Consider the following 25,364-nt stretch of genomic DNA (forward strand, 5'->3'; position numbering starts at 1 on the left):
ATCTTCAGGCAGCAATCATTTGCTGTGGGTTTCCATGTTATTAGCACTAAATTAACAAGGTTACAGCATGGTCAATTTTACTTACCTGCTTGGTTAAAAACAAGGTATCTGGGAAGTCTAGCTTAGATTCTGAACTTCACTATAGATTTTTTTGCCTTTCTCAAAGCAACTAAGAAATACTCTCTATTTTACTGTTGAACCCAGACTTCCTTGAAAGCTGGAGTTCTCTTACTGATTGTCACTCTGAGACTGAGATGAGAAGAGATAGCAGGATTATTGCACTTCGGACATGTAAAATTGTGACTTTGGGAGTAGGAGGTCTGAAAAAGGTTTTCAGAATAACCAGAGCACTTTTTTGCTCCAGATTTTTTCTGAGTGATTTTGGATCTGCATTTCCAGTCATCAGCATAGCTTCTTTGCTTCTTAACTCCTGGCTTCCTGATGGAGTTACCATACTTAATTAGGAGTATGAGAAGTGTAACTGAAGAGGGGGCTTCAGATATTGGCAGCAGAAACTGCCAGGCAGCAACGGCAATGGCAGGGACACTGCAAGTGCAGGTGGCTTTGGAGGAGAATTCAGTCATTTTCAGAGCCTATATCCGGACTCTCAGGTAGGACTGAAGCTTCTAGGTCTGCCCATCTGTTCTGCAGCAAGAACCTGGAGATCCTAAGATGCCATATACTGGAACAGACTACCTGACCCTGGAAAATTTGGCTTGTCAGCAATCCATTGGATTTAGCTCACTGGGTCACATAGGAAACTCACTGAAATGGCAGCATTTCTGTGAATCATTTCTGAATTGTCATTTTCTACTGAAAACCCTCAAACTGATAAAGTTATAGTTAAGTCTTCTTCTTACAAAGCTGTTGTTAGAAGCTTCACTTGAAGGTACTTGAAGCTGAGCTACCACATTTGGAAAGAAAGTTTGGGACCTAAAAATTAAATGCATAATACAAGATATTTGGGTTCTTTGTGTGCTACATTCTGTTATGCATTTGAGATCCAGAGTGAGTTTATAGTATTCCTATATGTAGCCATAGGATAAAAACCCAGTAGTGAAGCAGAGCAACAATTTTCAGGCAAGCTCAATATGCCTGTTAGTAGTAGACTGCACAGAAACATCTGGTCCTGTGGAATTGATTGACTTTTCTTATTTAAAGCACAAATTCAACTCGAGAGCCCCTTGGGGTGTAGCTGACTCTGAAAATGCTGAGCAACCTTAAATACTTTTCCAAGTGCTACTTCTATGCATGCAGTCACTAAAAGGGTCTTGTGGTCAGCCTGCAGAGAAGAGGAAAGAGGGGAAGTGGTCTGAAGGACTTGCTATCACTGGAGAAGGCTGTCTGCAGATAGATGAGGAAGTGAGAGAGCACGTAACCTTTCTCAGATGTTGTTTGCTGCCTTTGTACTTTGTATTCTTGCTTTTAAAAAGGAGATAATGATACTGTTACAGGGTTAGTAAGTCAGCTTTCCCAGTTAAGGTGCCAGTTTGTTAGCTGAGAAGTGGCTTAACATTCACTTTAAAACCATTAGAAAAGGAGAGAGGATCCTGCAGTGAAATCACAGAGATGAAGTCCAAGGACTGTAGTTCTTGCTGGACATGGGAACTGCTTTGTTTGGCGTTTTTATCTGAGATTTATGCTGGAAACTAAAACTGTGCTGTGAAAGACACTTAGGTGGAGTGGTGAGGCTTTCTGGGCTGGGGAAGCAAGTGAGCTGTGCACATTTTCTCTTGGAAGAATAGCATTTAACAGGAGGCTAAAGAGGAAGTAGTCAGGTTTTCTTCTCTTACTAACACCACTTCACATGCACTGTAATGACATGCAGGACCTGTGATCATACAGACAGGCAACCTTACTGTGGAAGAACATTTCTGCCTAAGGGGTTGCAGGTTTTGTTTTCTACATGGAATGAATTCTGATCTGAGTTTTCAAATGCATTTGCACGTTTGCTAACTGCAGTTACATTCTGAGTCTGACGGTATTTTGTTGGTATTTTGTTTTGCCCCTTTCCCCAGCCCTGCAACAGCTGTACATTAAAACCTACCTGTTAAGAGCAAAACATAAAAATACAGCCAAGAAGAGGGTGACAGAAAGATACTGAAGCACAGCTGCAGACACTTAGTGTCCAAATTTTTTAAGCTGTGTAGGCACTTGAAGACACAGGGATACATCTGCTAGGGAGCTCAATTCTCAAATCAGTGACAGGGCACAAACAAGGGTGTAGGCACTCTGCATGAGAATCGCTCCTTTCAGGATAGGGAGTTCAATTCCAATCCAATAAAAGCAGGATACAAACGGGCTCCTAAAAATCAGGGAGAGCTCCACAGGTCTTCTCCTAAACACACCACTGTGCAGATAAACTCTTGGCAGACAAAGAAGAACCTAGGTATAGAGAAAGAAGGAAGGACAGGTCATTTGTAACCAGAAAAAAAAGAGAACTAACAACCATGTTGGGTTTGAATTGTATGACAGCTGTTCCTTGGCAGGGCCCCATGCCTTTTTTTAAAAAGGCCACAGACCTTGGGACCACCCAGCCCCCTACTCTTAGTCCTCTCTGCTAGAAAGGGTGTGATATTGAACAAAGAGGGGCTGCTGAACTACATACTCAAGTGGAGGAAGCATGGGTCAAGTATGAGCTGAGGAGCTGTGCTATTTCATGCTGTGCTTATATTTGAGTAGTGAGAAATAAAACTGCCTTGAAAGAGACTTGGATGTGTCATGGAGCCTTTTCTCAGGCTGAGGAAGCAAGCCTGCTTTCTCACAGGCAGACAAGCAGCTGCACCCCTTGGCAGATAATTTGCTCAGTGACTGCTGAAGAAGTGCACTGCACAGCTGAGTGTTAGCATTTCACTGAAGTGTCTCATTTTGAATAGAAAAGCTACACAATGCGAGTCTGGCATGGGAGGAGTTCTCCGTGGTACATCTCCTGTGGAAAACCAGGGGAGATTTCTTCATGTGGTAGACTTGGTGCTCCAATATTCTTTTGAATAGTCACTGTTTATTTTAAAAAAGGCATTTGGGCCGTTGAATTCTTTGCTGAAAAGTGTTTGTGTTTTTAGATGGGAATAAATTATGTAATTCACCTGTTCAGCCAACAGGCTTTTATTAAAAGTGAAGCTAAGACATGGTGGAAGGTTCTTTAAAGTGTTCAACGGCTTTGTGAGTTAAAAGAAGGGTGTTAAATGAAGTGGGAGGCCTGTAAAAGAGCGAAGCTGAGACAGAGAAACCAATTTCCTAATAAGACGTCATGGTTGTGGTATTATTAGTCACACTTTGTGAGAGATAAGGAAGATATTAAAAGCATGTGACATATGGGGATTTTTGTCTGCAGAAAAGGACACAAAAGCCCTCACTAGAAAGTGAGCAATGCAGATATTGGCTACAGGAGAGTCTTCTGGATTAGAGACAAATTGAGTGCCATAGACTACAGCATCTACAGCACAATCCTTCCTTTGCGTAGAACCCATCCAGCCTAAATTTACCTCCTATAGCATTTTCTGTGCCAATTGGTTAACTATTTTATAACCTCTTCATGGGTAACTGTTCTGGTTGCTGCAGAAGGATCATGAAATCAATCTGATTTTTCCTGTTTATTGTATTTCGTAGTCTGGGAGACAGGGGAGTACTTTAAGACAGTTTCATTGTGCTGTACGTCATGGTGCTGACTCTTTACATAAATTGTCTAACTTTCACCAATCAAAAAGAGTGTTTTGGGGTTTTTTTCAGTCTCTCTGGTAAATGGAAATATGATCTGTTCAGATGCATAGCTGAATAGAGAACAGGGTAATGAATAAGAGCCCTTGAATATCCCAGATTATTCTTTTTTTCTTGGAAAATATTATATTATCTCATTTCTTTATTAAACCACATCTCATTTATTATCTGCTATGATTATTAATAGCTTTAGTAAATAATTCATTGTTTGAAATTAATTTTCAAGAAAACTACAAATCTGAAAAGCCATCTGTAAACACTGTCTTCAAATGTTGTTATTTCTGTCACTGCATGAGTGCAAATATGTTTCTTACATTTGTTCCTGTCTTGTAGCTAGGTTCCAAGCTAGTTCCTATACAAGTAGTTGCAGGTGCTTGCCACCTTCTTCTCAGGTAACCTTTAACAATTCTTGCAACCCATCTTAAAGCTTTTATGAAGAGCACTGTGACTTCATCTTGCTAATCACTAATTTCTAATGCATGAAGTCTCATCTCTAGATATTGCTAGGTTGAACAACATGTCCTGAATTTTCTCCTGAATCTTTCCTAAATTTATTTTTGCTTCCTTTGCAAAGTGAGAGAGCTTAGAAAAGGGCCTAATGATATTTTCTTGTGACTTCCATGTATCCTCCTGCGATTTCTCTTACGTATTTTCTAACTTCCATAATTTTACAGTCATTTCTGATTCTTTTTCTAGTTCTACACCTTGTGTCTAAGTGCAGTGATTGTGACTGTCCACTTCTGATTAATGGTTTCTAAAGCCAGGGATTGTGCTGTCAGACAGATTGAATTTGATTTATGAAAACTTCAGCTGAAGAGGGACGACTTAATAATAATTGGCTTCCCTAGCTCCCCATCAGTTGCTTTGTCACTTAAGATCAACCTCTGCAGGAAATCATATCAGCAAAACTGTCTGGCTCTCATGGTTTAGAGACTTTCATGCATTTAAATATTTCTTCCCATCTGACCACTTCTTTGAGTTGTAAAGTGTTCGTATTATCCTAACATTTTGGACACTTTCACTTAAGCAGTCCACAAATGACTTGTATTCCACCTACATAAAGGATGAGCACTCTCTTTTTACAGTCCTGTCGTCCTACAGTGAGTTGAGTGGGGATGGGAGGACTCTCACTTGCTAATGACTGAAGAGGCTGCACATTCCTGTGCAACCTGTGTGAAAGCATGAGCTGAAAAGAAAAGGCAGCAGAGAAATAGACACTTTCTCCTGATAGTCTGAAAGGAATAGAAAATAAAGGAGAAGCAGGAACATGAATATTGCAGTGTAGGAATAATGTTAGGAGGAAAGGATCAACTAAAGGAAGGAATGCTTCCAAGGATGTAGAGCGAAATCAACATCAGTTAAAGTGCGAGGAGCTACTCCAGGAAGATCAGTTCAGAGACCAGAAGAGGCAAAGACTGATAAAAATGAGTTTTCCAAGGACAAAATACAATTAGTCCCTCTCCACATTTTTATCCTACAAGACCATGACCTCAGGGCAGTCAAAGTCAAGGACAGGACTGCTGTCTGTTCAGTTGGTCTGTGGACCTAACCAAGCATGACTCCCTCATTGCTGTGCCAATATATTTTTTACTAATTTTCCGCATGAAATCCCAACCCGAGGCATGGTGTCCAGTCTGCTTCTCCTTCTGCAGGCACTGTTCCCACATATCCTGCTCTTCCATTCCGTCTGTCCTTTCTGTGGACTCATTTTCCTCACAATTAAACATCTCGGTGTCCTGATTAAGATGTTCTCTGTTACTTGAGTTACATCCTAGTCTTTCTTACATCCTGATCTTCATAGTTTTGCAACCCTGTTTTAATACTCCTTTTACTTCTGTAGAAACAGTAAAGTTAACTTATGTTGCCCTGGACTACTTTTTTCACTAACAGTGTTATAATTTCCATTCTTACTGGGTAATGAGCAGAAACTACCATTCTATAACTATTAATAACTACCCGTTTTTCTACAAAGAGAGAAAAGTTGTCCCCATAACAACTTGGACAGAAGTTCTTTCCTTCACATGACAGAAGAGAAAAAAATGTTTTACTTGCTTCCTGTTTTAACGATCACTCTTTCACGGAGTCACACCTGCAGTCCTCTCATTTCAGTCAAACATAAATATTATACCAGAAACATCCAACAGCCAGAATGGTTCAAGTATGTTTATTTTCCTATACCACTTGTAGTCAAGTGCCAGCACCTAAAACACTTGTTTTAGTTCTGTCCGAGAACATCTCCAGCAGAACATCTGTATCCATGTAACTGAACAGTGATTTTGCTGCACAGAGCAGGCTGGGGCACTGGAAATTTTTGCTGTTATTGCTCAGCACTAGCAGTTCTGTGCTCACCCCTTTTTCCTGCCTTCTAGCAATCAATCTGCCTGACCTGATCAGAAGTACAACCTGACAAAAAACAGTCCCTGGAGACGATCACCCAGTGCCATTGGCACCTACCTGTAGCCTGTACTCAGCTAGTGTGCAGCCTAGCAGATGAGTTGTGTCCCAGCCAAGAGGAGCTGTGAGCTAGAGGGCAGGGTGCTATATCTGGACAGGTTGTGAGGGTGTTTGACCTGGAGTAATGGAGTAATAACTAACAGAATACAACACACTTTGCAGAGGTGGACCGCTTTGAATTCTACCTGCTGCAACATGCTTTCTCTCTACACTGCTTCTGCTCCCACTGCTTCTGCAGTAGCCCTGTCTGTGCTGCCTCTAGAGACACGGCTGCACACAGACACAGAAACCTCCAAGCGAGGTGTGTATGTTTTATGGTATAAGGCACTCAGCATAATCTGCTGGTGTAAATACGCATTTTAACACTACTTCCTATCCATTCAAAATCAATCATCCTCACCATGACTTACTCAGCAGCCTCATCACATCTCCTGTCACTTACAGTTTTCCCATTAAGGCATTCATTTTACATAAAAGATCTGCTTTGTTTAGAACATGAATTGTAATTTTTTCCTTGTCTCCTGTCGTTTTCTGGTAATTTACTGAAATACATTTGCAGAAAAGCAGAAGAGAGAATACACTTTTGGAAATATATAGCTATATATATCTTTGATTTTTTGAACATGAATTCTAAATGCTTCATTGTGTAATTCCTTCAAATAATCTTCATTTAAAATAGCTTTAATAATAAATATGCTGAAAATCTCTTATGTGCTGCAAATCTGTCAGGAATTTTAGGTTTCCCATGCTATGTGTTCCCTGTAAGTCAGAATAACATGTGTTTCTTTTCCCAGACAGTGAACATTATCTTTGAAAAAGTCCCAGAAAATGAGAGTGGAGATGCCTGTCAGACTATCCAGGTTAATGTTCTGGACTGCGACACCATAGGCCAAGCCAAGGAGAAGAGCCTTCAGGCTTTCTTTAATAAGAATGGCTTTCTCTATGGCCTTCAGATGGATGAAATCGGTCTTGGTAAGAGAATGTCACTGTGTTATATTTTCATGGAGTTCACTGGTCTATCTGTGTTTTTCTGTTAGGGTTTCTTACCTTTTTTTCTGAGTTCAAACAGAATGCAGCCTTTGTGAGGAATTTTGAGGCAAATACTAGATCATTTATGCTACCAGTTAGAACACTGAATCTCTATCTGCTTCAATTCTGCAAGGACTTCAGCATTGCAGCTAACAAACACATGTTATTTGTTAAATATGTATAATTTCTATATTCCTTTCCTGGGTTAAGTAAAGTGGCTGGCCCATCCACCTAAATACAGCTGGTTGTTAAATTTCGTCAGCAGATGACACATTATGGTTATCGAGTAATTTAGTTCCTACCTATTCCTCCTACCTCCCTTCCTTCCTTCCTTCATTCCTTCCTTCCTACAGGCCTACGTTGCCCTTGATGAGAAGAGCTTTCAAATATAGCTTATTTATAGTCACATTAAGTTCATATGATAGTTCTCATGAGACTCACAAAGTTACCTACAGTATCTACGGATGTAAATAAGACCATTCCAGCAAGCCTTTCCTTGTTGGGTTTTTTAAGAGCCAAAGGTCAGATAAAAGTCTGTAGTTGCCACCATACCACTTCCCATCTGCCCCAGTCAGAAATCTGACAAACTCTGCATTGTTGGCACTTGTCACCTCCCGGACTTGCTCATTAAAATGTTGATGTTTCCTCACCTTCTCAGATTCTGGGTTGGCAAGTGTTCATAAATAGCTTTCATATCTGATGTCTGTATCCATCACCAGTGCCTGACCACCCTTCACAAGTGCTATGTCAATCTACAGCTCATTTTATTGTTTTCTTAGAGGTGGCTTGTGGATCCTTTCTTCTAGTCCCAGTTGTATCCATAACACCAGGGCATGCTTGTGCAGTGGAATAGCTAGATTAGGTGAAAGAACCTCCAAAAACTCTGCCTTGGCCAACACAAAGTGAAGCACCAAAAGTCCACAGTAATGGAAGCCACCGAGGCTGTCACCCAGAAAGGGAATCAGTAGTGTGGGAGTGCAAAACCACCTCCATGTGACCTGGCACGAGGACAGAGAGAAACAGCTCAGCTGGGAGTCACTGGTCAAAAAATAATTAGGTGTTGTTTTTCTTTACAAACATCTGTACAGTGAGAATGCCATTGGGATGTAATTGTTTTCTGTTGCTGTCATACTGCAGAACTTGTGTCTGAGGAGCAACAAAGAGAATTGTTAGATATTGATGGTTCCTCAGAGGTGATGGAGGATGGGATAAGGAAGTTAAATACCATCGGTCATTACGAGGTAAGCACAGAGGCCATACCAATGAGTTGAGAAGCAGTTTCTCCACAACTTAAATTTGATTTGCACAGAAGAATCTCAATTGATCAAAATCTTGAAGAGATAGCTGAGCATCATCAACGGAAAAAAAGAATTGTGTGACACAAAACGTTTTTGTCAGTGAGTCATGTTTTCTGTTACTTTTTAGAGGTTTGCAGGGCTGCTTGGTTCAAGCATGCTAGGTAAACTGTTAATTCTGTTGAGCATTTCACTTAAAACAGCATCTGATTTCTGGCTATGAGCCTTGCCTTGAGTCTCTTTGAGTCTCTGCTGTTGAGTTTTTCTTGCTCCATGAGCAATTGTTTACCTCATCCCACCTCATATTTTGATTATCTGAACAGGCAGTAGTGATACTTGCGAAATCTCATCAAGAGTCAGAATAAAAAGCACTGATGAGTTCTCTCTCTCTTCTCTGGAGACCTCCTGTGTCAGTTAATTTTCCTTTTCCTCTCTGTTTCTGCTTCCATCTGCTGTTGCCACTTGTAGCGTAAGTTTTCTCTCTGCTTCCAACTGCACCTGTAAACCAGTGCTGCAGTAATCTGTCCATCACGGCAGCAATGCACAAGGCTGCAACTGGTGGCAGAGCCCTTCTGAGTGTAGCACATTGCAAAAGCATAGCAAGCAGAGTAACCTCTCTAAGGAGTTTCCAGTGACACCAGTCAGAGTGGAGGGTGGGAGGCTGTGTAAAATGTGCAACAGGTGATTGGCCTGAGGTGATGAGTAAGTTCACGTGTGATGCTTACAGATAGGTTTGGGAAATGGAGGTTATCGTGCTGAGTGCTTAGAGAGAGATCTTTCTTCATGCCTCATTGTTGAATTTGAAAGTCTGGCTCTTAACAGGATCATAAATTTTTATTTATTTAGAAGTTTTGCTGCTGTGGGTCTGTGCCATGCAATGCAGTGTGGTGCTGAGGAACCCGAGCCAGCATAGAACATGGTGCTGTCTGCATGAGCAAATAGAGTACCATCCATAATGAAACAAGGACTCCTAGCAGGACTTTGTAGCCTAGGCAGAGTACAAGGCTGCTTAGCTACGAAGCCAGCTCATTCAGAGTCCTTTACAGATTTCTGTAGGTGTTTGTAGCTCTCCTTACCTCACAGGAGTCAGCAGTGAACCCAGATGTCCTGTAGGTATCACCACCCAGTGGCTTAAATACAGCTTTTCCTATGCCTGTCTTGAACTTTGTCTGTAGAGTAACCTCCTCCACTCCACTTGTAGAGATTTTGTACAAATTAGGACACTGTAGTGTTGCAGTTTGAGCCTATGCAGCAAAGGTCAACACAGATTTGAATCTGATTAGATGTTCGAACTTCTGTCTAATGTGACAGTACCTGCCCTCTTTACCACAGGCAAGTTCTCCCTGATTGCAAGTGCTCCCTGATTTTACCCAGCAGCCCTTTGTACTTCCTAAGCTCATGGCATGCTATGGGTCATGGGTGTTCATTGGTCACTGTTATCCCTGGGTATCTTTGTCCCAGCCCTTGTTTTCATCTGAGGTTTCTGCAGGCAGTTGCAAGTTGGGAGACTCAGTTGTTTTTACTGAGCTGTAACCACACTAATTATAGCTTAGCAGCTGCCTTATAAAGATTATGCTGGATATCTCTGTTAGCTATTTTAGTTCACTTTTTCTGACAAAATAGAGTACATTTTAGGCAGAAGCTCAGTGGCATTTCAGGCAGTGTATTAGTGGCAAGTATTAACCATTAACATACCTAGTGTATTTTCTTGTGTGCCTATTAATGCAAAAGGGAGTGTAAAGGTGTCTAGTTAGCAAGAAAAAGGAACATTGCATATACTGTGTGAGGGCAGTAAAATTGCCTGAGAAAATTCCACCTTTTACATTTCAACAGTACCTAGAGTTCTGTGACAAGCCTGAATTGCTCTTCTTGTTTACCAGCCTTAAATGCTAGAAAGTAACCAGATGTTCAAGACTGGGAAGTACCATCAAATCTTTTTTAAGATACTGGAGCATGAGAGTTGTGTTGTGAAGATCCCAGAGTCAGCAGTCATTCTTGAAAAAGCAGACTTAGTTTCTACACTGATTTTTTAAAACATGAAAGAAGGAGATGTTTGCAATTTTTTATGGTGTCTGTGAAGAGAAAAAAATTCCTCTGTACTGTTAGACTTCCATGTGTCTCTGACCTGTATGCTCTTTTGCTCTAAATTTTGCTCCTAGTGGGGTTATTGATGTGATTATTTATGAGGTCTGCACTATTGTTTCCATGAGAGTAACCACAAGCCATGACAAGAAAGTTGCTGATTATCTTGACATCCTATTCCCCACGCAAGAAGAGAGCTAGACAACCACTTTCTGATCTGCTGTCCAGTCACAGATCTCCAATTCCTCAGCCTGGAACAGCATCGTATGTTCCAGGAGCAGGCAGAGCCCAAGAGAGCAAATCTGTGTGATCTAGGGAGCTGACTGGCAAGAACTGGATGATAGTGAGGTCAGGAGGCCTGGAGAACAAGGAAGAGGTGTAGAGCCGCACTACTGTATCTTCTGTTTTCCAAAGTAACTGTATTCCATGTTGTGTGGAACTGAAGAGATCCGCCCTCTACTGGTTTGTTCTGCTCGGTAATGCACCTGGAAAAGCAAAGATGTTACAAGGTGTCAATGGAGCAGCCCACTACAAAAAGTGATTTAGACAGCAGGAGACAAAAAGAAGGGCTTTTAAAATTTTTTTTATTTAATTCCATCACGCAGAAAGAACCAGCAAGTATGGCTGCTGCAGTTATGATAAAGAAGGGAAAGCATAGTCCAGTCAATACTAAAAGTATAATTTGTCCCAGAAATAAAACCTAAAGTGGGGACTTTGGTCATGGCTGCACTGCAGCAATGCCTCTGGTTCCTGGAGGATAGCACGGTTCTCCCTGGGAGCTCTGCCCATCTCCCTCAGGACAGGAGCCAACAGCACTGAGCTGCTCTCCTACTTCTTGGAGAGGGAATGAAGGCAGCATGTTGCCCACACAGCTATGAGAGGGGGTAAGCTGCTGTGCAGCCCTGTTCCTGTTTACCTATCTTCAGGGCCAAGTAGGAGGACTCTCTGGGTGTTTGTTTCACCTCACAGGCTAGCCTTGGAGCATATTCCCACTTGTAGTGTGGTTTTCAAGTGCACTGTGTTGTCTGAAAGAGGTCTGAAACTCGGTATGATAAATGGAATCCCCACAAAAAATCATACTTATAAAATGGGTTGCATTTACTTTCCAGGAGCAAATGTAAGCGCAGATTTTTTTGGCATAAGACACAGCTTTTGATAGAGTATCTTAATGTTTAAACTGGTTTCTTACACCAGGCTGGCTGCCAAGGTTTAAAAAACACTTAAATTGTTTTGGCAGAGATCCCTTCCTAGAACTGGACAGTTGTTTTTGTAATTATAGAGGCAAGTGCACTAGTTCTTGGCAAGACTAAACATTTGACAGCAGAGCAGTGGTGTAGCTCTCAGTGGGAGCCGTTTTTTAGTTACTCTTTGACAATAAAAGCATGGTTTGCCAGTTTGTTTTAAAGATAATACTTAACATTCTGGCAGCACTATAAATTCATGGAAGGAGGAGGTAGATTTTTCCTAGAAATCCCATGGTGGTAAGATACAGATCTTGATCTTACGGTGTATAAATATTTTGCTCAGTTTGAAAATAGTTCTTGGGAGCACCAGGCTAGACCCTCAACATGGCCCCTTCACAGGACATGGGGAGAACAGACTGAGCTGAAGGAAAGGGGACCAGAAGAGAATTCATCTTTGTGTGCACCTCCCTGCCTCACTTTCCCATAAAATCCTATTTCATTGGAGCCAGAGAAATTAACCTCAGCAATCTATAGAAAGATGGGTGCAAGAAACAGCACAAAGCAGTACATGAAAGTAAAAATGTCCAATTATGAGCTGAACCAGAAAAATCAAGGAAAGGGAAAGGTCCTCAAGACTGGTTCATTGGAAGAGGTGCCTTCTCTCTTCTTAGGTAAGACTTACTTGTTAGGTAAGGCTGATAAACTGCAGCTACTGCCCATGCCAGAAAGCCCGGCCCTGGGTGCTGCTGAAAGCCATGCACACCGTGGTGAGAACAAAGCGAGCTGGCGGGTTCCTGCACTGCCATGGACTGAAGGAAATGAAGGAGGAAATGAAACTGATGGCTTCGTGAATTCTAGACTTTTGTTTCAAAATTATGTATTTGTTTTTGCTTTCAGATTTCAAATGGAGCAACCATAAAAGTCTTTAAAAAGAAGGCAAATATCCGATCAGGTAACAGAGGAACTGCAATCTATTTAAACTTTTGTGGAGAGTGACTGGGAATGCAGAGAGCTGAGCTGTGACAGGTTTTCTCTTGGTCAATAGGAGGACAGAAAAAGGTACTTGGATTTAGTTGAGCCAAATGAAGAGCCATGTTACCGTGGCTCTGGGCCTCTGGCAGGCACAGTAGGCCTAGAATGTGTGAAGGAGGACAGAAGGACTTACACTTCTCAACAAATGATTACTTAGAGGTACAGGCTTACAGGCAGGAAGTCTGGGTGACTCCAAGTGCTGACTGTTGAAACCAACACGAGGAATTTTATATTACAGACATAGTGGTGCACTCTCCAGAGACAGGCATAACAAAAAGATGGTAATTTTCCATATTTTCTTGACTGTGTTTCTGAAAACATTGGCTTGGCTCTCTCAACAGGTCAGGAGTTACAGGGTGCTTACAGGGGGTCAGTTCATCTCACCTACCACTGTGATGTAGGTTGCTCCCACCCAGTTGGTGTCTCAGGGGAGAACTTTCTGTAGCCCCTGGGAAAAACACGCTCCTGATGTGTGGTTCACTTCACCATCAAAGTTAGGAGAGATGTGTGCATCTCATTGGGATGTCGTTGCCCTCTCCCTCAGCAAGAGTTGCTGTTCTCAGCCATTGTGTTCAAGCCTGACCTCAGCCCACCTGCGCTGAGCACTCTTAGAGACTGAACCAATGCAATCATCTCATCTGCTGTCTCTTGTCCTCCTTTCAGAGGAGCTGTGATTGCTGCCAGCTTACCCCAGTGGCAGATATGATGCCCTGGCTTAGTGGTCAGAGCTACAGGCTGGCACTGGGGAGGTGCCCAGAGCCTGTGCATTTCTCAGAGGCTTCCCCCACACTGCAGGCAGGAAGGGATGACACCGAGTCTGCTTGCTTGGCATCCTGGCATGCACCCTGCTGCACAGTCCAGAGCCCAGTAGAACTCACAAACCCATAGCTGTGTGTTTTATTAATGCCTGTTTGCTCTCTGCTTTCTGTCGTTTAGATGTGGACTACTCGGATGAGCACTGTCATTTGGTGAGTTGAGTCATTACACTGCTAAGTGGTAGATTTAATACTGAGCTGTATTTGTATCTGTGTAATCTCTCTAATCTCTTCACGACAGATTTTACCAGACTCGGAAGCAAACAAAGATGTGAAGGGAGCAGGTCACAAAGGAAAGCAAAAATTCAAAGTGAAAGAAATGTATCTCACAAAGCTTCTGTCCACCAAGGTAAACTGTAAAGGCTTTATTTTGGGGAGGGCTGATGGTGGGCTTGGCTAGTTTGGCACAGCAGAAATACAAATTAAAGCAGAAATTGTGCAGACTTCCTGCATGTATATCAAATGTTAAATGAAAAGATAGCATATAAAAATCTCTGTGCTAACTATGGATTATCACTATTTGCAAAGATGCGTTTCAGGTTTTCTAATGCTAGAGTTCTAAAATTGTCTATTATTCACACTCTCTGTCTCCTCAGTAAGCTCAGCCTCTTTTCTCAGGTTAAAGAAAAAAGGTAATTATTGAGCTTATGGAAAGTGAGTTTTACCACTGAGTCCCATAGAGCAAGAATGATCCCCTCTGGAGAGACAGATTTCAGTCAACAATCTCCCCGGTCTCCTCTAGAGTTTACCCAGCTTAGAGACAACTTCCAAAGCCTGAGCTTCACAAAATACAGCCCATGAAATTAAATATTCTGTTAGGGTTTCAAATTAAGCATCCAAAATAACTAGATTAACTTTAAAAGCAAGGTCCTTAGGATTTATAATACAATTACCTAATTTATACAATGTGCATTCCTTAGGAATAAGCTCTGCTCACTCCCTTTGGTAATGTCATCTTGTTTCTGACTTACTCAAAATGGTTATAAAACTCTTTGCAACAGCATATTACTTAAAATATTAATCAGAGCACAACACTGAGAGCTGTGCAATACGAGTGGCCTGAAGGGATGATGATTATAGCCTTCTTGCATTTAAAAATCTATCAATCATTATTTAATTAGGTTGTTGATAGCATCTGAAGTAATTTGGGACACTACCCCAAAGTGAGAGTGAAGACTGGTCATCTCTCATTAGCTGTGAAAACTAACATGAGCCCTCAGGAATTGCTGGAGTAAACCAGTAATCTGTTATGTGGAAGACTGAAGTACCGAAGAAAAGATCAGTCTCTTAAGAAACAGTCCTTTTAAAGGGCTTTAAATTAGTCAGCTCCTTCTCCAAAATGAAACACTGCTCTGAATAACAGTGCTCTGATACCCTTCTCTGTGGAATTCCACCCATGATACGCTGTGTGCCAAAGGAAATTGCATTGCACCATGTCCCTCTCCCTCTCTCATACCATGTACTGCACACAACTGCAGAGCTTACCACTTGAAATTAACTGGCTGGTAGTGCATCAAGACCCTGTGATGTGCTTAAATCCTTCTTGCTGGGAAAAGATTGGGCTAAACTGAGCTTCAGAACAGATGTGAAGAAAAACGGCACAGAACAGTGTTTTTCTTTGTTTGCCTCTATTTATGAATACATTATGATTATATCAGCAAGTCCATCAGCAACAAAGCCCTTGCTTTTGTGAGCCAAAAAGCTTCACTTCTGTATCAGAAATCCCCAGTTTTCAGTTCTTCTCTCTAGCATTAGTGTCTTTGGACACCACCAGTATAGCTGTTATGCTAGAATTAGACCAAGTGCCAGACCCACTTGGCTGTGAAGTGTTGATGAGCACATGTCTTCAGTATGTGTCGCAGATGGCACCATGAGGACCAGTGTCCTAGGAAACTGGTTAAACTGCTTCTCCTCACCTCCATCTTACTTTCAGCCACAAGTTCCAAATGTCTTTAGCAACAGTGCCAACAGTATCCCAAGAGTTGGTGTAGCCTTTGTTGGACCAAGTGATACCTTCCACCTACAATGTATCACGAAGTTCACCAGAGTTCCCCTGTCGGCAGAGTGATAGGATGTGTGGCATTTGAAAGCAGCTCATTGTGGCGTATTGTACTTTCATTTTTGTTACTGACTGTCTTATTTTCCAATAACCTATGGCCTTGATGTTTGCCACAAGCATATTGTAGTTTCTGTGTGTTGTTGTCTTGGGACACGCTCAGCCCTCTGAGATAAAAGATCCTATTCTTTTCTTGTATAATAACAAAATGTTCATTGTGTTACTTTTTCAGGTTGCAATTCATTCAGTTGTTGAAAAGCTCTTCAGGAGCATTTGGAGTTTACCCAACAATAAAGCACCTGTTGCCATCAAGTACTTTTTTGACTTTCTGGATGCCCAGGCTGAGAGCAAAAAAATTACTGACCCTGATGTGGTCCACATATGGAAAACCAACAGGTATGCCTGTGGGACATGCACAGGGGCACATGAGCTTTCTGAAAATGTAGTTGCAAAGATGGAATGGGTCATCTGTGATCAGAAGAATATGATTTTAGCATGTTTGGGAATAAGATGTGGTTTGGCTCTGTGGATCACAGTAATTTTAGTGTATTGATTTGATACCAACAAAAACCACCATGGCTTCCAGGACTTGTAAGTCTGCATACTGACTTCACACTCAGAGAGCAGTAGCGGCAGGTTGAGAGCATTATTTGAAGTTGGGTGCCTGACTGATGTGTTTGCTCCGTAGCCTTTGTTCCCTGACCCCTTTTTTAACAAGAATAAGCAGTCCTGAAATGTGCTGCTTTCCATGACTGCAGTGTAATTAAGTACCATTTTAAAGCAGTTGTGCTATGTGAGTGTTTAATTTTAAAGATGCTTGTTCTTTCTCTGTCTAGTCTTCCTCTTCGCTTCTGGGTGAACATACTGAAGAATCCCCAATTTGTCTTTGATATTAAGAAGACTTCACATATAGATGGCTGTTTGTCTGTAATTGCACAAGCTTTCATGGATGCCTTTTCTCTAGCAGAACAGACCCTGGGGAAGGTAATGCTGCCCTTCCAGTCTTCTGCTAATTTCTCAGCTGCTGTCTTTTTCAACTGTATAACGATTCAAGCGACAAAGTTCTGGATCTGCTGACGTTCGGGGCAAAACTGTCAGTGGCCTAATTAAGCTGGGTTTCTGTTCCTCGCTGGTCTGTCTCCTGAGACTTTGAAGAATTCACAAGGAATTCAGAGCTATGAGAATGCCTTTTTTATAATTAACTGCTGCTTGTCTTCTCTGCAGTTCATTTCTGCACAGTGTGTTTACACAATTTGTGGAAGAAGGTGGAAATTGTAAGATTTTAATGAAGTTTCAAAGTAGTTTTAAGCAGAGGTCTTAAGAGTACTAATATTATTTGATAAGTAGTCCAGATTTCATCTGCCACACACCAATGTGCAGAAAACACACACAATAAGCTGCTGGAAGCTGTAAGAGCTCTGAAGTTTGAAACAGTTCCTTCCACATGTATTAGCTGCTCCCTTTTTATATGAAAAATTATTTGCTGGAGTACCAAGTCCAGACATCTTACATTCAGAAACTCTTTAGTACAGTGTCCGGAACTCTGAGGATCAGAAATACTTCCTTTTTCCCCAGCGTATTTTCCTTTTCTTTGGACCAAAGCAGGAAGCATTTGTTCAGGCTCAAACTACCAAGAAAAACAGGTTAGAGACTTTTTAGCCTAAAAACATTTATGTAAAAATGGACTAATTTCCTAAGTGATCTGGTCCAACTGCTCATCTGTTAAAGGTAAATAGCAAATAATGTGCTTATTTGTCATATTTTAGGAGTGAAGTATCATAAATTAAAGCTAACAAATGTATCAATTCTTTCATTGAAAAACTGCAAATGAGCATGATTGTTAGATTTCTGTGCTTAACATACATTGTGAAGTATTGCTGATACTGCAGGAAATGTCTTATGGTCTTTCAGTACTAAAATGTGTTTACTTTCATGGGTTTTAGCATTTCATCTTTAAATATGTTTTAGCCATTTAGAAAACAAACATTCAAATCATTTCATCACAGAGTGGAAACAGTAGTGACAGGATATCACATGGTTATGTCATTTTTTCCCCAGAATTTAAACCAGAGCAGTGACAGGAGACTACCAGCCCCCACTTTTACATTCTGAAAATAAGGTTTCCAAGTGGGGTTTGGGCTCCTACACAAACATCAACACTTATTTCCTCAAATGAGCCTAAAGCTTCCAGATAGGTTAGTGTTGACCCAGATTGTTGTAGTCCTGGGGTGAAAAAATCTTTTGGCTGTGCATGTCCGGCAGTCAGCCCTCCATGCTCTCGAACCCCAGAGGGAGAGGAGTAGTAGGGACCAAAGAGTTTTAGGAGGACCTCTGCCAGGACAGGATCTAGGAAGACTCTCTGGTGTGTTACTGTAGGGGAACTTTCAGCAGTACTGCTGAATCCTGCATGTAAATAGGGTATCATCAGCCTCGGGCCCTTTGGTTCAGCCTTCACGCTCTTTCAGGTCTAGGGAGCCTTAAGGAGGAAGTGAGAAATAAAAATGTCTGTTGAACAAATGGTCACCCTTTCTGATGCCAATAGAAATGATTATATGGCAACTGTCATGAAATACAATCCACTACTGAGGTCCTGCCTCTGTTTTGCTTCTTTGTTTCATAACCTTGGTTTGATGCATATAACCACCGCAAAGGAAAAATGAGTCACATGGATACAATTAGATGCAATTAACTGTGTGGAGGTGGAACCTTAGGAAATCTGTGCTGTGAAAAGTGACAAGGCTTCAAATTTTTTCTTTTAAGGAAGCACCAACAAATAAACTTCTCTATGCTAAGGACATTCCACTCTACAAGAAGGAGGTGAAAGCATACTACAAAGCCATCAGGGATCTGCCTCCACTGACCACTGCAGAGGTTGAAGAATTTCTAGCTCAGGAATCTAAGGTATGGTTGAGAAGCAGCAACTTCATTTGCTGTCATGTTAAGATTTTTTAAAAAAGAGAACTATCTGACAGGAACTATTTTCTATTTTAGAAACATGAAAATGAATTTAATGAGAAAGTGGCCTTGTTTGAAATCTACAGATACATAGTGAAATACTATGATGAGGTAAGCACATCTGCTATTCCTGCTTAACCCCTTAATGTTAATTTACTACCTTAGGCTTGAAAGTGGTGCTTGACAAAGTAACCAAAGGCTGGCCTGATGTGCAACCTCCTGAGTGCCCCTCCAGAGGCAGCCCCTCCATAGTGCAGCCAAGGCTGCTCCTTCCACTGAGCCATGTGGGGCCAGAGCAGTGCAGCCCCCACCCCTCTGAGGGGTCACAGGCCAAAGGGTTGTAAGTGCACCTCCGCTGTCACTGCTGTATTTCACAGAGACACTAGCAATAAAATCCTCCCTGCAGCTTTGAGGAAGTTCCTATATAGTCTAGGCTTCTTGTTCTACTGTGTTTGCAGAGTCTCTGCAAATGCTTGTCACAACTCCTGTGCACACGCTCCATTTCCCTAGAGACTCAGAAATCAGATTAGACTGTAGCACCAGGGCTCTCAGTTTAACAGTCAGTACAAACACCTCTGCAGAGCACGCTCAGCCTTACAGCAAGATGAGTCTGCTCCTTTCCCATCATAGCTCCCTTAACACTCTGCTCTAATAGCCTTTCTCTTAAAGAGAAGCAGCTATAGCTTCCAGCCCCTGATATTACTAACAAAAGAAATCTCTTCTCAGCTGAAAGCACCTAGTCGCAGGCTACCTCTAAGCTGCTTTCTAAGAAAATCCCTGCCCTCCACTTTGCATGATAGGATTCTCCACTCCATTTTGCTCTGCATCCTTAACAGAAGCTGCAAGGAGGATGCTTGTGTCTGTGCAGGGACTCAGATAAGAGCCAGCTGGGGTGTGTTGCCTGAAGGCCTCCTTACCACTTCCAGCGGGTTGTCTGGGTCTCCCAGCAACCAGGCCTTTCTCCCTTTCATCCCCAGCAGCACAGCATCAGCACTTGCTGTAATCATCCAGCTCTCAGTCACCTGTTAGCTGCCTTGCCACTTCTGATCTCTAAAATTTCAAATTATCTGGGTTCAGCATCGAATCTTTGCCTCTTAAAAGAAGCTTGGGATGATACTCAGGTAATCACACATTATTAAGCTCATTAAAATTGTTGATACAGGAAAATTCAGTTGTATTTTCTAGTCCTAGTGCCCATTTTTAGGTTTTTTGAAGGTTGCACTGGCTAAACTTAGCCCATCCTTAGATGGAAATCCTCCTTCTGCTCTTCTCCCTCTGGCTTTTGACTGGGAGCAACTAAACCTCCTTCATTGTTTGCTGAGACCTGTCCCCTTGTAGAGTTGCCAGCAAAGAGTGTTCAGACAGCAGCAGTGTTCCTTCCTATCACCTGGGCCTGGGGCCAAGTAGGAGAATCAGAGGAAGAGAGGCAGTTTATTGCCCTCAGTTTACATGGCACAGGAAGAGAAATAAAATATCATTTGCAAATTTTCTCTAGGGTAAAACTGGAGCACTGGCCTTGCCTCATGCTTTGAGAGATGAGCATGTGCAAGATTTGTTTTGTTTTCTCTGCTTGGCTCAGTCGTTCTTTTGTGGAAGTGTTGCACATCCTGTGATCAGAATGACTTGAAAGGAAAACTACCAAAATAAAGTGTTAAAGTCAGAAAAGAATGTTTACAGATAGGCAGGCATTCAGACGGATTTTTCTGTCAGCAGTTGTTAGAATACAGAAAAGAAGGCTTTAAAAAATAGCAAGTAAAATAAGCACTAAAAATTTATTCTCTCTTTTGCTAATTGTTAACAGATTGTCAGCAAACTTGAGCGAGAACGGGGGTTTGAAGAAGTCCAGAAGCAGCTCCAGCAAGTAAAAGCCTTATTTGATGAAAAGAAAAAATGCAAATGGCTTTGAGCAGAGCACTGACTCACAGCATCACTGTGGGGAATTTTAAATTAGTGCTACTGCTCCTGAAACTGTTTTGACTGATTATATGTACAGGGTTTGAAACATTTGGACACTTCTCCACTCTGACCATTCAAGTAATATCTACATTTGGAAATGAAATACGGGCAGGGTTACATATTCAGACACGGGCACGTGAAAGTGAATCTGGTGTTGGCAGGGCCAGCATTTTTAGGTACACACATAACCCTTTGGTTCAAAATACTGTCTAAGTAAGCTTTCTGCTTACTTAAAAACAGGTCCTAGGAGCTGTGCAAAATACACTGTAAGTTCAGAGGTGCCCGTGTGAACTTGCAAGTTGCTTAGATCATTTTTTAAGAGGGAAAGCTGATGTTTCGCTACATCCTTTCAGCAGCTTGGCAAACTGTGAGGGTGAGCTCCAGCTTCAGAATACGGGTCAGCTGCAGTTTCCTTCCTTCCAGTCAAATGTTCACTGGTTCCTGTTCAGGAAAAAAAAAAAAAAAAAAGAAAAAAACCCGAAAAAACCCCCACAAAACCCCACATCAATCACATCAATAAAACCCAACAAAAACCTGGCACCAAAGTGACACTTCAGATAAGTGTGTTTAACAGAAAAAGCGTGTCTGAAGTTTGAAGGCCAAATGCTACATGGCAGGACTTATCTTCCTTAGGTTAGAAATTCCATGTGCAAAGTGAAGCCAGTTGCTGAGGGGAAGAGGCAGGGGGGAGGCTTTCAGAGAAAGGTGCTGGGCCGACATCTATCTGTGTTTACATTTCTGCCTTTCCATCCTTAAATAAGCTGTGAAACACTTGTGAACAGCTTCACAGGTGAAACTGCACTGCATCAGAACACTGTTGTGATTTGATGAAGCAGCTGATGGCTGCACTTCGATGAATAAATCCATACTCAGGCGCGTGATCGGCCCATGCATCAGTGCTGACAGTCCTGGCCAGGCTTCCCTCTGTGTACAAGGGCCTCACAAACCTGATGCCAGCGTGTGTGTGTGGGCTTCAGGTCAAAGACGGTTGGTTTAATAATGTGTAAGAACAGGAGGACTGGTGTAATCTCTGACTGTGTATGAGAAACTGATACAAATGTGCTCGCTGGGGTTGGGGTGGGGAGGGGTAACTGTCTGCCTTAGTCTGGCTGGGGTTTTTGAGGCTTGGCCATTTTGAAAGGAAGGAGTCCATTACATTTGCACTGGTGGCTGAAGTCAGCCCAACTGGAAAGCAGGTACATGGCTGTGCTGCTGGGATGAGGCTGGTGCAGTGGCTGCTGAAAAAAGCCACGGAGGAGCAGCCGTGGCTCCAGCTCTGCTACTGCACCAGCACAGTCCTACCCTCTGCTACAGAGCTGAAATGATTTGTCACCATGGACTCTGCTTCAGTCACAGGAGACTCATACTTAGGCTGTCACATGCCCTCAGTTTTGAGGTAAGGCATTGATGACACAGAGATGATGATTCCATACATTTCTGGAGGGATCCACCGCTGGAGGTGAGTGGCCCATAGGAGAGGGACACACTGTCACCTGCCTTGGTGGGTGGGCCAGGTTTGGTACAGGAAGGCAGTGCTGGGACTGTGAGCAGCCAGAGATGGTTGTGCAGGGCTGATTACCTGCCCTGTGCTGCTGCACTGGGGGAGCCCTGCAGCTTCAGGCCAGCAGGGCTAAAGCTGGCTGGTTTGGGCACAAAGGCTACCAGCACCTGGTACCAGGCACAATCCCACGGCACACGGCCGGCCAGCATTGGCAGAAGCAAGGCCAGCTGTTAACATGGAAAAACACAAACACCAAAACATGTTGCCTGCTGGTCTGCCCCCTCCCTGCTGTGTGATTGCACAAGTTGTACCTCTTGCATACCGGAGAGGACAGCCACCAACCAACCCATACTGTGATGGCTTTGTTGTGTTTTGTTTTTTTTTAATTCAAGTCTTACTCTTGCTATTAAGTTTACACTTTATACTTGATGGAATGTATAGCTTTGTTCAGGAAACTGCACTACAATGTTGCAGTACTTTCAGCAGTTCTCTGCCTGGCACAATGTATTTTGATAGTTCAATTTTAATTGGAAAAAACCCCAACCTAACCCTAACCTATCCTGCCCTCTGTGCAAAAGGAGTGCATCATGGCTTGACTAGCACTTAAGCTTGGAATACCTGTATGTAAGGGCTTGATTTTTATTATTCTTAATCTAACACTTTAAAGCAGCATCAAATAAATAAAAAAGCACAGTAATTAATATTGAAGGAGGGGCATGAGCGGATTACTCTTTCCAGACAGTTGTGTTCCACTTCAGGTGTTTGCTGGCAGTGCATTCAAATGAACTGTGATGGTTTTGTTCAACAGTAACCTTCTGTACAGGCAGAAAAAACAAATCCAACATTTCTGCTTGAAAAGCTGTAAAATATAATCTGTTTGCGTGGGTCTGATCCTGTGAGCTTCACTATATGTGTTTATATTGATGAGGAAATGAAAATCAGTCCTATTCTGTATTTGTACTACTGCTTGTTTGCTACAATAGCTTTAATGATTTCTAGAGATTAAGTATGTGTTGAAGCAGGCCTTGTAGCTTTATCTACAGCCTGGAATAGGATTATTGCCTTTTATTCAAGCCTCCTAAACAGCGTCGATCTGTTAGTAAACCATTTTTAAATCATGCTGGGACTTTGTAACCCATCAAGTGGATCTCACGAAGTGATGTGAAGTATAATTAAGTGATTGTGGCTCTTTTGGTAGGTTTGGGTCAGCACACAAAACATTGGCACACCTTCCATATCTGCCATTTGCCGTTACTGTTACCCGGACAAAAAGAACCACCTCTGACTAAAGCTGTATTATGGCAACCCAACAGTTCTAATCACATTCTCAGAAATGAAAGCAAACTTCTCTTCAACTTACTGTCACATGTTTACAGGCAAACTGCTATGGCAAACAGCGTATTTTCTAACACTAGCTTACAGAGCATTATTTTGCAGTCATCTAGTTTGAAGGCAAATCTTACTAATGTGTAAAGTAATTCCTGTTGTACAGAAGTTAACCTGTTGTTTAAAATTAATGGTTGAAAAAAAGTGCAAATGACAAATACATGTTGGTGTTTGTATGGGTTTATCTAGAATAAAAACATTTGGAGGTTAGTTTGATTGTGTACTTTAAAATTGTTAAAAGAAAGCTGGTAACAATCCCATCCAAGGTCATGCAAAGAACGGAGTGGCATCAGATGAGAAATACCTGCTGCAGCTCCGGCCCTGCGAGGCTGCAGGGCAGAACCAGGCAGGTCAGCACAGCACAATTCCATCGTGCTGAAGTTGGGAAGTACAAGAAAAGGAAGGTACAGTACAGCATCGGTGATGCTGGGGAAGGGAGGGGCTGGCCTAAAACTCAGTGGCTGCTGAGCAGTGACCTGCAGGGCCTGGGTGGAGGGGGATTCCCAGCTGCCTTCCCAGCTGTAAGAAGCAACAGCAAGGCTGGATATGCAGTGCCTGCAACACCTCCACAGAGCCTTCATGAGCTGCACTACAACTACACCACTTAAAGGCTCTGAGGCTGATGATAATTTTAAAAAGCTAAAAATGTTAAAAAGGAGGATAACCCAATAACCCTTCTAGCAGGAGAAGGTATTGCAGGGGCAGGAAGTTGGCTCTCACTCAAAGCCAGCTGGCCAAGGGAGCCCACAAACCTAGTGGTGACCATCATTCTTTCTGCTTTTACTACCCTTCTTCCACCCTTCACATCTTCCCTAGGTTGTATAAACCACCCTCCCTGCCCCCCAACATTAGAGTGCACCTTGCTGAAGCTCACACAGCCAGAGGCAGGGACAGAGACACAAGGCTGCTGAGAGCTTGCTCTTTGCAACTGTTCCACGCTGGTAGATGCTGGTGGCCGTCCCATTTGGCAAAGGTGGCTCAGGCACAGACAAGTACTTTGTACAAATTAATCCTGCAGGAGAGAGCAGTAGCTTCTGTTACTTCTAACCAGTGACACTGTTTTCCACAGAGAGGTTTAACAAATTCTCCAGGAAAGGAAAGGACATGGTATTCCCCAATTTAGTGTTCCCACTGAAACACTCCAAATCTTGCGCTGCTCACTCACACCCCTGCCCCAGCTCCTCCTCCACCACAGGAGGATGGAGGGGAGAATTAGAGGTACAAAAGGTAAAGATCACGAGTACATAAGAACAATTTACCGGAAACAGCAAGGAGATAAGAGAATGAATAGTAACAGCAACAACTTTAAAAAGGAGGTGAACAATTCCCACGCAATTGCTCACTACATGGAGCCTGGCAAATACCCGACTGTGCCACCCTATGTGACCGGGAAGGGACCCCTTCCCCTGTCCCCAGAAGAGGACTTGAGGTGGTATAGAATAACCTCCATGTCCTAACCATGGCCCTACCTGGCTACTGCAAAAATTAACCCTGTCCTGACCAGAACCAGGACAAATCCTTATACCTCAGCACTGTATGGAAAATCACAAATGCAGCCTCTGAGAGAGAAGTTGAGTCAATGCCAGCATCACCATATGCAATGTAGTTATTCCACTGTCTGTTCCTACAGTCTAACAGCAATACCCTATTAAGAAATTGCAGTGCATTCTCACTGTCCCAGACTTCTGCTGCAGCATTTGGGGGAAAGAAAAAAAAAAAAGAACCCAAATACAAATAAACAAACAAAACCCAGATAAAATAATTACTACAATTCCGGGAAAGTCATCACTATGCAGTAAAAACAAAATAAAAAAAAAAATTTATCTACACAAGTTTCTTTTACTGAACTGCTAATGAATGGGAAAAATTTAAATACTTTCAACCTTGAATAAATAATTTTAT

At 42.3% G+C, this 25,364-nt stretch overlaps 2 protein-coding genes across 6 annotated transcripts in view; one reads left to right on the top strand and one right to left on the bottom strand.

Annotated features, from left to right (window-relative positions):
- The window catches only part of PLXNC1 (plexin C1), a 70,572-nt gene extending 46,900 nt beyond the window's left edge, over positions 1-23,672 (top strand). Inside the window, exons 22-31 of the mRNA XM_050323503.1 lie at positions 6,966-7,143; positions 8,338-8,441; positions 12,659-12,713; positions 13,730-13,761; positions 13,850-13,957; positions 15,897-16,060; positions 16,501-16,648; positions 18,425-18,565; positions 18,656-18,730; positions 20,421-23,672. Coding sequence (XP_050179460.1) covers positions 6,966-7,143; positions 8,338-8,441; positions 12,659-12,713; positions 13,730-13,761; positions 13,850-13,957; positions 15,897-16,060; positions 16,501-16,648; positions 18,425-18,565; positions 18,656-18,730; positions 20,421-20,525 — 1,110 coding nt within the window. The 3' untranslated portion in view covers positions 20,526-23,672. The remainder of the gene's footprint in view (positions 1-6,965; positions 7,144-8,337; positions 8,442-12,658; positions 12,714-13,729; positions 13,762-13,849; positions 13,958-15,896; positions 16,061-16,500; positions 16,649-18,424; positions 18,566-18,655; positions 18,731-20,420) is intronic.
- CEP83 (centrosomal protein 83) overlaps positions 22,438-25,364 on the bottom strand; it is a 29,926-nt gene continuing 26,999 nt past the window's right edge. For 4 of the 5 annotated variants that reach the window (XM_050323506.1, XM_050323507.1, XM_050323504.1 and 1 more), the window contains one exon: positions 22,438-24,474. In XM_050323506.1, the coding sequence (XP_050179463.1) occupies positions 24,311-24,474 (164 nt within the window). In that variant the 3' untranslated portion in view covers positions 22,438-24,310. The remainder of the gene's footprint in view (positions 24,475-25,364) is intronic. The other variant, XR_007629911.1, reaches the window with a different exon arrangement.

Source organism: Myiozetetes cayanensis, unplaced genomic scaffold, assembly GCF_022539395.1.
Source record: "Myiozetetes cayanensis isolate MyiCay16 unplaced genomic scaffold, myiCay2020 scf3, whole genome shotgun sequence".
NCBI classification, from domain to species: Eukaryota; Metazoa; Chordata; class Aves; order Passeriformes; family Tyrannidae; genus Myiozetetes; species Myiozetetes cayanensis.